General features: G+C 33.5%; 1 protein-coding gene across 3 annotated transcripts in view; it reads right to left on the bottom strand.

Moving 5' to 3' along the window:
* The window catches only part of WASF1 (WASP family member 1), a 66,652-nt gene that overhangs the window by 1,130 nt on the left and 51,424 nt on the right, over positions 1 to 14,098 (bottom strand). Inside the window, exons 3-8 of one of the 3 annotated variants that reach the window (XM_040238509.1) lie at positions 12,356 to 12,490; positions 7,154 to 7,307; positions 5,972 to 6,116; positions 4,161 to 4,333; positions 2,387 to 2,566; positions 639 to 1,267 (exon numbers count right to left, since the gene is read on the bottom strand). In XM_040238509.1, coding sequence (XP_040094443.1) covers positions 639 to 1,267; positions 2,387 to 2,566; positions 4,161 to 4,333; positions 5,972 to 6,116; positions 7,154 to 7,307; positions 12,356 to 12,490 — 1,416 coding nt within the window. The remainder of the gene's footprint in view (positions 1 to 638; positions 1,268 to 2,386; positions 2,567 to 4,160; positions 4,334 to 5,971; positions 6,117 to 7,153; positions 7,308 to 12,355; positions 12,491 to 14,098) is intronic. The other 2 variants (XM_040238510.1, XM_040238511.1) reach the window with 2 other exon arrangements.

Genomic DNA, 14,098 nt, shown 5'->3' with positions numbered 1-14,098 from the left:
CAGTCTATTGTGCTTCCCTACTCACCATCACCTAAAGTTAACCAGGTGATACATTTTTTTGTTTGTTATTTACCTCTATGGTCAAATAATTAAACAATGCTGAGCATATTTTCTGTGTCTTTATTCTCCCCAGTACTTGAGAGAAAGGCACTATTATTCATTCTATACTGTTAGTGTCTGGCATATAGTATGACATGTCATTCCTTTGTTACTAAGTTAGGAACCTAAATCCTTTCCAGGTACTAGTAAAGCAAGTGTCACTTATACACCAAATGGACAGCCTTAACACTGAAGAAAATACCATTTTTAAAGTAGTTAGTATACATATTAAGTATAATACAAAGAGTTTTAACTAAATTTTCTATAACATTTAAGTCTGATATTTAAAATTTCCCATTCATTACCTAAACATTTAAGATTCCCTACTAAGTATGAAGATAAAATGATTAATGTGATAAATTTTCTTGAAAATTACTTAAAATATAAACTGACCATAGCTCTAGTTTCTAAAGGCTATTTGTGCGAAAAACATGATCATCTAAAATTTTACAAATGAAGAAAACATTACAGTCTCAAATATTCAGAAAGGTTCTCAATGCTACTATTGCAATGCTTTTAAAGGCTCTTGAGAAAATTACCTTTTCGTATTGCTTCCAGAAGTACACTTCTGGCATCACTGATTACTGGTAGGGTTGATGGATGACGCTTTGGCTCAGAAGCAGGTGTAACTTGTGATGGAGGAGATGGAGGCATTAATGGAACATGGGGACCTGGGGCAGTAGATGGAGTTGGATGTAGCCCAGAGGGAGGATGAGCAAGAGCTGCAACTGTGACAGGTGATGATGGTCGAATGCCAGGTGGAGGCAAAGGAGGCGGTGGTGGGGGTGGAGGCAGCCCCTGGACTTCTCCTTGTGGGAGTGGATGAACTGGTACAGTCTCGCATACTGGGGTAGCTCTAGCTACTGGTGGAGAGGGCTGTACTAGAGGAGGTGCAATTGGAGGAGGAGCTGGGTGAAGAACTCCAGGGGCAATCTGAAGAGGAGCTGGAGGTGGTGGTACTGCTGGAGCTTGCAAAGCAGTGGCTGGAGGTGGAGGTGGGGGTGGTACTGGTGGGGGAGGAGTTGAGGTCATCAAAGCTCTTAATGAAGAAGTTGACAAGGCAGATGGAAGAGGTGGTGGAGGAGGTGGGGGGGTGGGGCTCACAAACACAGGTGTCCTGCCTGTAGCTGGTGACTGAGGACGATTTTCTATCAAACCTGTAGCAGAACTGAAATGAAAAAGAGATCCTAGCAAGTTATTTAAAGAGAAATGACAAACCACACAAAATATAAATGGCTACCAGTAATTATATCAAGGTAGATGCATTAACATGTTCCTATAAAAATTAAAAATTCTTCATCAATATTTAGAATGAAATGAAAACCAAAAGTACACCAATAAGAAAATTAATACATGGTGCTGTGATTTCTAATATTCTAAATGGACTCATCTGCTCACACAACTTTCATATCTATAAGCATTTTATACTTACTTTGATAAATAAAATGCTCAATTTTATACTGTAATATGAGTCTTCATAATGGCTCAATATTTGTCATACTACAACATTTGTAGCAATACCTATGGCCCAAACAATACTGTATTCATACTGAAGCTATTAAGACTCATCATATGTCATTTCATTTAAATCAACAACAACTAATTACAAACCACAAAGGAAAATGTTGTTCCTCTTCCTTCCTAAGGATGGAACATCAAATGAGTATGTGATATAAACTTGATTTTTTTTTAACTGAAAATTGTAAAGCTGATTTCTAATTCTCTATTAAAAAATTGTAATGTGGGCGACACTGGACAAAATTAAACTTCAAAAAGCTTTACTAAAAGATTATTAGGAGCAATTGCTTATTCTCTCTCAAATTCTTAAGAGTTATTTCCCCAACATCAAATTAACATTTATAATTAAATCTTTGGTTCCCATTTCTTTGTCCTTAACCACATACCCAAAATTCTTATTTTTATTAATATACTGCACATCATGTGCTTGAGAACAAAGCTACAATAAAACAAAACACATTTATCTTTAAATGATCATTAGCTAAATTTTCCCAAGAGAATGTGTGAGCTCTTATCAGAGACTGGCAAATTACATCCCATGGGCCAAATCTTTACTAATCCCTGTTTTTGTAAACAAAACTTTGTTGAAACACAAACGTATTCATTTGTTTATGTACAGTCCATGGCTGCTTCCATTCATCAATGTCAGAGTTGAGCAGCTGTGACAGAAGCCATATTTCCTAAGGCCGAAAATACTTATTACAAGGGCCTTAAAGAAAAAGGCTACCAGCACCTGTGATAAACACATCATGTGCTTGTTCTGACATACCTGATACAGGTGGGGATGGATTTTGCATCTCCTGCTCCATGCATTGGTGGAGGTGGAGGAGGTTCATGTGGTCTGACTAAGACCCTTTCCTCAGCTCTAGTCAGGAGCTCACTCATCTGACTAAATGGCAAGGCAGAAAGTGAGTAAGATCCATCCATATGATCCACGTATGTCTGAGGTCTAGAAAAAAATAATAAATTAGTGTATCTTTCTTGAATTATTGCTGAAATAAAGTGTTTTACATGAGATATTTAAGGTTTATCCTTTGAATGCCAATATTTTAACTACTTTTAGGACACTTCTTTCAGAAATTTATCCTGCTTTTAAAACACAGAATGCTGCTCATAATGCAACCTTTCCTTGCTGATTCAAGTTATTATGATGACCTTCAGTTATTTTATTCCTTTACAATATAATACTAACAGCTCACAAAGGTAAAAAGTGTTACATTCATAATCTGATAAACAAGACAATAGTTAACTTTTAGGCAAATTATGTTCAAAGCTATCTGCCTCTATTTAGTTTCTTAATAAGATATTAATGACAAAAGCCTAGAATATGAACATGTTATACACCAGAATAACCTGCTGTTCTTTTAAACCTAAATGACTTCCAAACGTCTTGTGCCCAGGGGAGATAGGTCTCAATGATGCTAGTGGCACAGAGGTCCCTAACTACACCGTTTTTGTCTTTTTCATGTTTTCAAAGGTGTTAGAGTACTCAGAAAATAGCTGAGTAACATAACATGTGACTTAAAACAGATTCAAGCAAAATTTTAGATACTTTGGGCATGTGAAGATTTATAAACATTTACTGACTATAGTACACTCTGTGGACAAAGCTGGATTTAAAAGATGTGTATAAATCAAGTTAGAAATGATTATATTCACACTACTGGGTCAGCAATATCTCAATTACTTAATAGGGATTAGAAACAGATATTTGTCTATCGGTTGTTAATTTAAAAAATCAATTCTTTCAGCCTCTTTCTTTCAGTACTGTACATAGACAGTATCATGTATATTACTCTTAAAATAGAACAAGATAATTTACATTTATGACCCAATAATTTATAGGTATTATTCAAAAGAAAGTCTCAAGTGCTTTTTCCATTGAAAAAAATCAATAACTAGAAGATATATAATAATAACTAAAATCAACTGTACACAAATCTCTTCACAGAGAGATACTAGTATAATGTTTGTTAGGGTTGCATGTTAGTTAGATAGGGACCTTGGCTATTGAGAAAGGAGAAGGACCTATTGTATATTTCTGCAAAAGGGGATGAGTGATTTTGTTTGAAAGCCCTGATATATCTGAGGTAGAAAATGTGACATAGAAAGGAAATCAGGGGAAAGAAAAAGAACAAAATATAACCCCTTCTCAACTCTTATTTTATATATAGTGAATCAATAATACATCAAAAAAAATCCAGACCCCCATTACTCTGTTATGAAATTTTAACAGACTTGGCCTGAACTACTGAGAAGGACCTGAGACTTTATATGAAAGTTAAAATAAAGCGAAAGATCATCTGCTTCAACCACTTCTTTCTACAGATGACGAAACTGAAATCCAGGTATGAAAATGACCTGCCCAAGATCAGACTTCAGTAGGCTCACAGGGGTTAGGCTTTCCAAATCATCTCAATACTTATAGAACTGTGTCTATCAATTCAACAGTTCAGGACCTAAGACTTAGACACATAGATACTATAAATAAAGCCAGTGTTTTATCATTAATTTTGTTAAAAAACAAACAAAAGAAAAGAAACCTTGTTTCAAAATGAGAGGCTGGGCCATTAGCAACTTCAATATGCTTATGTAAGAGATTAGCATCATCTTCAGCCAGCTCTGGACCTTGGGCCAGCTTCTGCCATTCTCTCCGCCTGTCATGAGGTGCTCTTGGCACTTTTTCTGGTTCATGAGGACGATCTAGATTTTTCTGCTATAACAGATGTATTGAAACAAAGCCAAATGCTGAAGTTCTATGTTTTTTAAAAGAGGTTAAAACAATCAAAATAGAATTATAATATCAATATTGAAAAAGCAACTCATCATAGTATAGTAAAAATAACAACAGAGACAGTTCATTTGTACATTCAGAGTTAAATATTAGGAGTTTGCTTGTAAACCCATTTTCTAATGCTTTTTTAACCTCTATTGGAATTGATATATCAGATAAAAACAGTGTATTTGAGGAATAAAACTTGAGGTCAGAAAGTCCTTTCAGATGAAAAAAGATTTGTCAACTCTGCTCCCTCATCTATTAGTTTTTGAAATAATGAGTGAAATTTCTACCATTAATTTTTCCAGCCCAAACTGGAAATTAGTACTAAGGTTATGTGATCTGAGAAGCGACTAATTAGCTAGCCAATACATTAGAAAAAAAATCCAATTACCCAATTAAACCATAATAACCGTGTCACTCAACAGAAAATAGGGTATTTGATTAAAACAAAAAGTGACTCAAACTGTGGGAGAAAAAGTATAGAAAGGAAAGATACAAAAAATCAAATGTCAAAGGGGTCAAGCAGGTAACATATTTGAATGGTAACTGTCAGATATAAGATGAGGCCTGCAGGGAACTAGATGGGCATGGCTATCTAAGGGATTTCAGTTCAAAAATTTAAAAACCACTGTGTTTGTCAAACAAAACTGCTTGCAAGCCTAGCCTGGGCTACCAGTCACCAGTTTGCAAAATTCTGGCTAGAACACTGATACACTGTCTAGTGCAGAAAATAATCACATGCAGGCATTATGGGGTAGTGCAGGGAAAGCAGAAGTAGCTACAGGAGAAACAGAGGGATGATAAAGACAAACTTTGCCACCTTCATGCTGCTGCAGCTGCGAAGTCGCTTCAGTCATGTCCGACTCTATGCGACCCCATAGACAGCAGCCCAACAGGCTCCCCTGTCCCTGGGATTCTCCAGGCAAGAACACTGGAGTGGGTTGCCATTTCCTTCTCCAATGCATGAAGGTGAAAAGAGAAAGTGAAGTCGCTCGTCATGTCTGACTCTTAGCGACCCCATGGACGGCAGCCTACCAGGCTCCTCCTTCATAATTCTGCCTAAATCCAACTTTGCTTCTTTCATTTATATTTCTAGTTATCATTAATATGGAATAAACAGATCCAAGTGAATTTCATCAGGAAACAGAAAATGACAATACAGCAGACAGATAACATGTTATAACTTTTTCAGGGCATTTAGGATATGCTCTGTGGTAAGATAATATTAACTAATCTACTTTACCAATATCTGTACAATGTTCCTTTGTTCTTTTTCAGTAGAATGCCTTTCTCTTCCCTGGTCCACTTAATTCTTATTTGTTCTTTTTAAGATTCATTACAAGATTTGTTGAAGTGTTTATCAGGCCCACCCTGTCTAAAGCTGGTGCTATTTTGTGCTACTCAAACTCTCCATGCATACCTCTGTTAGCACACTTATCACACCATATTTTCACCCCACTCGACTGTGATCTTTCTGTGTGGTTACTATATGGACCAAATAAAATAAAACTTGTCAAAATACAGAATTAATAAGGTTCCACATATGCAACAAAACACAAATACATGAAAACTAACTTCAATTTTCTGAATTTCTTGTAATACCTTCTGCTTCCTCTTTTCCTTCCTCTTATCCTCTGTATCCTGTAACATTTTTTCTTTCCAAAGATCAAAGAAATATGAAGGATTGGTATAAAACTTCAAACCTTCTTTACCATCATCTCTGAAATATAAAATATCAATGAAAATATACATTAGTGAGACTTAAAGAGAGGCAATCAGAATAGAAATTATTTTACTAAAATTGTTTCTTCTTACATTAAGAAAATATAGCATGTGTAAAAATACTGGCAAAGTAAATCACAATATGCACCAATAGAACATTTCTCATAAATCAGACAGGAAACTAAGGAAAATGGAAAACCAGAAGTTTTGCAGAGTTTGTGTTAATAATTTAAAGTACAACTGGACAATTTTCATCCCTAACTTCTACTGAATACAAAGTTTTCTATAATTCCTGTGGGAAATTTCAATAATTATAAATGATTCTGCCAAAGATAAAAGCCTGAAAGGATAACAGAATAGAGAAACTATACAGGGTTTCTTACTTATCAAACAGAAAAAAAAGTCACCAAATAGTCATTCTAATAGTAATAGTTATATCCAATGACTTGCATACTGACATAGTTTCAAATAACTATCCAAATACCATTTCATTTCAGATATGTGTTGTACCTCTTAAATTCCTCATTTAACAATTTATGTGAAAGACTCAAAGAAAGGCTGAATAACTCTACATTTTTTTAAATGGCAAAAAAAATTAAAAACAGATACTACATAGTCATTACACAGAAATATGATGCATACAGATAAAGAGTAGATAAGAACAAGAAAAAATGATATTTATTTTATTAATGTGGTGAGATTTTGAACTATTTATTTTTTGTTTCCCATCAAATTAGAAATTAAATTAAAAAGACAGTAACAACTCCTTGTCCCTTTAGATTAATATCTGCCATTGGCTTTTCTTAAAAATATTTGGCAAAACAACTCCTTTGATTTGTATGCCAGAATCCTAGGAACTCACCTAGTGAATAAAGCAAAGGTTTTCTAAAGGTGTTGGCTATGGAGGGGTCTCTGCACCGGTCAGGAATCCAGTGAAATAAAAAAATGTTTGGGGATTTAGCATTTAAGGTTAGACCTCTTTGAACTTGAAGTCTGAGATAAGTAACCAGCCTTCTTATTTATTAGCCTACTGACCTGTAAGGAGTGAGTATATTGAGAGGTGGAGGCTGTTCACAAACATCATATGTCTCTTGTAATGGAATAGGCAAAGTCTTGCGGTCAAAAAGCTGCTGATCTTGAATTGTAGAACTTCGGAAGGCTTTTCTCATTGTTATATCTTGCAAAGATACTAAAACAAAAATCCAACATATATCATTTTATTTTACTAACATGATTTAACATAAGGACAAATTCATGCACTGCATTTGTTTAAAAGTCAAAAGGCTGTGACTGTAGTGGCTTATGAATCAGGAATCACATTTTTAAAATAAATGCTCTTATCATTACATCACAAATCATTTTGTGCTTTATTTTCCCAATTCAGTTCAGTTCAGTCGCTCAGTTGTGTCTGATTCTTTGCAACCCCATGAATCGCAGCACGCCAGGTCTCCCTGTCCATCACCAACTTCCGCAGTTCACTCAGAGTCACGTCCATCGAGTCAGTGATGCCATCCAGCCATCTCATCCTCTGTTGTCCCCTTCTCCTCTTGCCCCCAATCCCTCCCAGCATCACAGTCTTCCAATAAGTCAACTCTTTGCATGAGGTGGCCAAAGTACTGGAGTTTCAGCTTCAGCATCATTCCTTCCAAAGAAATCCCAGGGCTGATCTCCTTCAGAATGGACTGGTTGGATCTCCCTGCAGTCCAAGGGACTCTCAAGAGTCTCCTCCAACACCACAGTTCAAAAGCATTTAGATGGGCTTTAATGCAACCTCTGATTCCTAAGGCTCAGAAAGCTCTAATGACACCTGAAGCACATTTTTCATTTTCCATCAACACATCTTTTTCTTTTCTTTACTTACCATACTAGCCCCCAGCAACCTACATTTTCCTCTTTTTTTCTATAATCTTTTTTCCATCTTCCTTTATTACTTTTATTTAGCTTATACCAATAACACTGAAGGAGTTACTTCACTATTAGTGGCATTCTGGGCTAAATACAGTATTGCCCTCTATGCTATAGAGATTATAAATATTATAACATGGACTATAAAGTTAAAACAAATCTACTGTAAAGAAAATGAAATTTTCAAGTACTGGGCAATCTGTATTATTGCTTGTTTCACTTTTCTTTTATCTTGTACTATAAAGATCTCCAATTAACTACAAGTTCTTAAAGACTGAAGCTGTCTTATACATTAGTACCTCTAGTAAGTAACACAATTTATTACTTACAGTATCTCTAGTAAGTGAGTGATACATATGAGGATTTAAAATAACTTCATTTACTCATCTTCTTTTGGACTGTTCAGCATGTTTAAATAAAAATGTGCCAAAATACTAGATTCTTAACTCTTAGAGTGATTTCTTGATATTAAAAAATTAGGTGACTTTATATTGAAATATACATATTTGCATATGGTTTTTAGTATGATAAACGCTTTATGCCATAAAAAGGTCAGTACTGAATAATCACAACAAGTCCTAAATTATTTTTCTCCCTAAAATAGTACTCTTTCATCCTCACCAATAAAATACACTCAACACAAATGCTTGGATCTTTGAAGTAAGTGAAGCAGTAAGGCTGGCTGTGCAACAGCCACAATATGACTGCATCCCCAGCAATTCTACTGCTACCTGACTTGTAACACACTTAAAAACAACAAAATAAAATTCAAAGAAGGAAAAAAATTGTTTCCACTATCACTAAGGAGTAGTATAAGAGATATTTAATGAGTACAAACTATAGTGGTAGATGTTTTCACTAATTTTTACTTAACCTTTATAATAACTTAATGAGACAGGAATTATTATGTCATTTGTAGACATATAAAAATAGAAAATATTACATAACTGGGCCAAGAGAAATTGGTTAATAAACAGTAGAGCCAGAACAGAAAACGCAGATCTGTCTGCCTTTGAGGCTAATCTCTTTGCCACAATACCATATACTGTTCCTCTGGCTCATGTCAGAAGTGGCCTCTGTTTTCTACAATCAAAATGAACCAATTCTTGCCTCTATCCTATCTCACTTATTAACTATTAAATATAAAACCTAGTGTTTAATCCCCCAAAACTTTCTTAGTCAAGAATATGAGGAACATGTAAAGTAATAAGCACTTTTCATTCTTTGGTTCCTCTTAATTATCGTTTCTCTCATTTGTTAACAGACCAATGTGCCAAAGCCCCTTGCAGGTGCCAACAATGACATATTACTTAGTGTTATATAACACAGCAAGTCAGCAAAATGTCTGTGAACATATTGAACCAAATATAATTGTACAGATCTTTGTTTAAAACTCAGTTTTTTACCTGTTCTAAATTATTATGATAGCTCTGTTACTATTTAATGGTAATTAAAAAACCCAAAATACTTATGTTACATTCTGTAATTTATTATTCTACTCACAATGTTATTTTATTTGAACTTTAATGGAGTTAGAAAATATAGGTTAAATAACTTTGAAAATTCCTCTATCCAACATCCCCAAGACAATTTCAAATTAAGTAGTTCAGCTTTATGATTCTGAATTCTTCCCCCATGCTCCATATAATTTTAAAGGAAACTAAATAATTCTGATAGTTGTTGGCACATTAAGAATTTTTTTAAACACTTAAAACTATCTTATTTACTAGTATCTATATTTTCATTTTCAATTTTAATGGGAATGCTAAAATATCTTAAAATTTAACAATATTTTGAACCTTAATGTTAATTTTTATTTCTGTTACATAAAAAAGCTGCTTGTATATATTTTAGATGAAAAGCACTTGTAACTTACATATTTAAATTATTTAAAAAATAAATTTTGAATACAAATTATATATTTGAAAGTATGGCCATAAAATCTTTTTAAATATTAGCAGTGATTTTTATTTCAAGAGTTTCATGATGTGTAACTAATATACACAAACAAGTTTCAAAGGATACCACCAAGAAAAAAATAACCAGAGAATGAGAGACAATCTTTCCAAATCATAAGATTTGGGACTTGGATCCAGAATATATATGTATAGAATTTGCATAACTCAACAATAAAAGGAAAAATAATCCAAATTAAAAATAGGAGAAGGATCTGAACAGTTTTCCAAAAGAAGATACACAAATGACTAGTAAATCATTTAAACCCTGTTTTCTTAAAAAATCAGATCAGTATTTTTTTATTAATTTTTTTTTACATTTATACATCACTGTGAATTACATTTGACTCTAGTTTTATTAAAGGAACAAGCACACACTAACTATCTATTGACAAATTCTGTCATAAGACTTCTGGTACAATGTAAAGTCCAGATCCAGCCCTTTGCACAAACAGAATCATTTTTGTTTTACTTGTTTTTAACTGAACTAGTTGCAGTTGTTAACATTTAAAAACAAGAGGTATGAGACAGACATCTAATATCCCGGACAAAAGAAAGATCTGGAATGACCAGACTGACTTTCCCTCATTTCATGTCACCCAAATGCCAACAATCCACTCCCTGTTTGTACAGTCTCTCAAAATTGTGCACTTGGTCCACTTCACTCAGAGTAACTAGGATGAAAACCCTGGTTTTAATCCTATCCACCACTTTCTTGCTGGGTGACTTGTCTCTAAATAGCTTATAAGCCATGAAAAGATGCTCAACATCATTAGTCATCAGGGAAATGTCAATACATTCTATGAAATGAACCAGTACTGAAAACATTATGCTAAGAAATGAAAGAAGCCAGTCACAGAAAATCATATGCTATAAGACTCCATTTACATAAAATGTCTAAAATAGGCAAATCCAAAGAGATAGAAGGTAGACAGTGATTGCTAGAGGCCAGGGAGAAGGGGAGATGAGAAGTAACTCCACTAGATATAGGGTTTCTGTTTGGAGTAAGGAGAATGTTCTAAAACCGACTGTGGTGATAGTCACGTTACAGTGAAAATACTAAATACCACTGAATCATACACTTTAACTTTACAAGAGTTAATTGTAGGGTATATGAAATATACCTCAATAAAGTTTTCGTTTGTTTTTAAAGTACTGTCTTGGTTTTTTTCTCATATCTAGACTTGTGAGTTTATATCTTTGCATGCAGAGGACACTTGGCATAGGAAGCATTCACCTCTCCTTGTTTAGGCATTAAATTAGGTTATGTCAAAAATTGTTGGTTCAATCACTAAAACATCATTATATATATTTGCTATATAAAAGGTAGCAAAACTACCTTTTGAGTTTTCCAGTGATATCCTTTAATATTCTTATTGCTCAAGTTTAGAGATAAATAACTTACAATTATAATTCTCTACGGTAGATAAGCAAAAATTATGTTCTTAATAATTTCATTTCTCTTGGTAGAAAAACAAACAAACAAAAAAAGAGCCATTTGAGAAACAACAACATTCAGTATACTCTATCAATGCATGAAATATTTTACCACTAAAGTTTTTACCATTATTTTAGCATGTAATGTGATTTTTTTAAGCCTGATATCCCTAGCTTAATATCTCAGTATAGAACATTTTTGGCCTGTAAATTAGCAATTTAGGGTTTTGGTTTTTTTTTTGGAGGGGAGGGAATGTTCATTTAAAATGGGAAGTAACATTTAAATAACCAGATCAGATTCTGGTGACTTAGCAATATGCACATATAAAAGCATATTAAAAGGAATTTCATTCTTAAAAAAAAAAATCAAACCTAAGAATTGCAGATAATTTTCAAATAATTTTTATTTTAAGACAAAAGTATACAAATAAATTAAAAGGGTGATACTGAGCCCACAGGTCACAATCACTAAAGCCTGCATGCCTAAAGCATGTGCTCTGCCACAAGAGAAACTACTGCAATGAGAAGCCTCCACCACATGCAGTGAAGACCCAGCACAGTCATAAATAAAGAAATAAACATTATAAGGGAGAAAGAAAATGGAAGAAAAGTCTGGCTTAAAAAAATTTTATGTCAAAAAACGAAGAGCTATTTAATATACAAAAAGAAGAAAAAGAGAGTAGACAACTCAGGTAAGTCATGCTAATGGCATTTATAGATAAGCCACCAGTCTATTACAACAAGTACAACAAAGGTCGTGGGTAAAAAAGATTTGTAGTAAATTCACGTTTTTTGTGTGTGTGTCTTTGATTAACTGAAGCACATTTCTCCCAGTTGTTTTTGTTTTTTAATAAATTCATGTATAATACTGTTCTTATATATATCACTCATCCTACCTAACCAAAAACATACATGTGAAAGAAAATATGCATAAACTTACATTCTTCTTCTTTAGGATCAAGCTGTGTAACACTGACAGATAAACGGTCCACACGTTCTTGTAATGAGTTAACTCTGAAGGAAAAACTATGTGCTTCATTGAATAATTCTCCAAATATATCTTCAGCATATTTACCTAAGCAAAAATGAAGCATATACCATAAAGCTTAAAGTTATCAGAGATAAATACAAACCAATTTAACATTTAAAATGCTGTCCTGATGAATTTGATATTTATTTGAAACTAGTTTAAACTTTAAACCCTCACCTATGGTAATCTAACTGTGATAGAGTAGGAAAAAACAAACCCTAGGAAATATGGTTATAAATACTAAATCTACCACTTTCTGGTAGGTGACTTGTGGCTAAAATGGCAATACTCTCCTGCTTTACCCCTATCTATACACCACTTTCACTTCCCTTTATACACCTGTTAAGTGTTAGAAAGGTTATGATGTAAATATAAATAATATATCTCTTAATCTCAAATCAGCAATCATAAACAGAGTCTACACTAGAACTGAATTTCAGGCCAAGTGACACAATGCAAGATTTTTCATAAACCTAATAGATAACCAAATCTCAGGTATGCCCAAAACATAGATTCTGAAAATTTATGAGATATATTTTATATTTTATCTCATTCTAGTTTCTTAAAAAATAATAAATCTAAAATCACTGTATTCCTCCAGTCATGTAAATTTCCATTATGAAAAGAATAAACCAAAATAATCCCATTCAAAAAAGAGAAATAAAAATTTCTATCTAATAAAAAAGCCAGGGAGAAGTTTCAGATGACCTAGAATTTAAAAATATTCAACTGTATTTAGAATATATAAACAAATGAATACTCACAATATAAAAATAAGTCAATTACTATCTATATCTTGAATTAAAAAAAATTGATTGTCTTCCTAAATCAAGACAACTTAGACCCAAGCATACTGTCTAGGGTAAATGAGGCTCAACAGTAAGCTCTATATCCTGTAGTAGGGTACTTACATACTTACATAATGAATTCATTAATCTCACCAGTTTACATTTGAACAATGGCTGCTTTTTTTAAAAATATTTTAGTACATTATCAGTTAAATCAACAAATGTTTACTGAGGGTTCACGCTGTGCCTGGTAGGTGTTATTTCCTACTGAAGACACCAAAAAATAAAATATAAATTCCTATCCTAGAAGATTTTATAATCTTTAGGCAAAAAAATCAGAATTTTAATTTCCTTAAAATTAAGAGAAAAGGGATAATTTTATACATATTCATTTGCTCACATATATTCTTTAAACCAAAATGCCAGACAATGTTCTAAACCCTGGAGACAGAAAAATGATTGGAAGAAGGTCTCTGCAACTGAGAGTTTTGAACAGAGGGAGAAACAGACATTTAAATAAAAATGAAAACCAATTTAATAATTAAGTCCAAATCTTTGTTCCATTCACTCTGAGGCCTTGGCATACATTTCCTCATCTGTAAAATAGAAATAAAAATATCTCCTTCAAAGAAATTATAAGAAAAAGCAGCAAAAAACAAAAAAAAGTCAGGGGGAAGGGCAATGGGTAGAGTATCTGATACAGGACAGGAGCTTAACAACAGGCAGCTCTTACTATAAAACAAGGTCAGAGCCACAGAGCACAGAGAAAGAAGCATCTAAACTTTTTCGTGAGGGATGGTATTAGAGAAACTTCCAGAGACGGTTTCTCTGGCAGATAAGGAAAGCATTTCAGGTGGAAGAAAAG

The sequence above is a fragment of the Oryx dammah genome, unplaced genomic scaffold (genome assembly GCF_014754425.2).
Source record: "Oryx dammah isolate SB20612 unplaced genomic scaffold, SCBI_Odam_1.1 HiC_scaffold_4, whole genome shotgun sequence".
Lineage (NCBI taxonomy): Eukaryota > Metazoa > Chordata > Mammalia > Artiodactyla > Bovidae > Oryx > Oryx dammah.
Note: the sequence above shows the minus strand (reverse complement) of the source record. Positions and strands in the feature narration are given on the sequence as shown.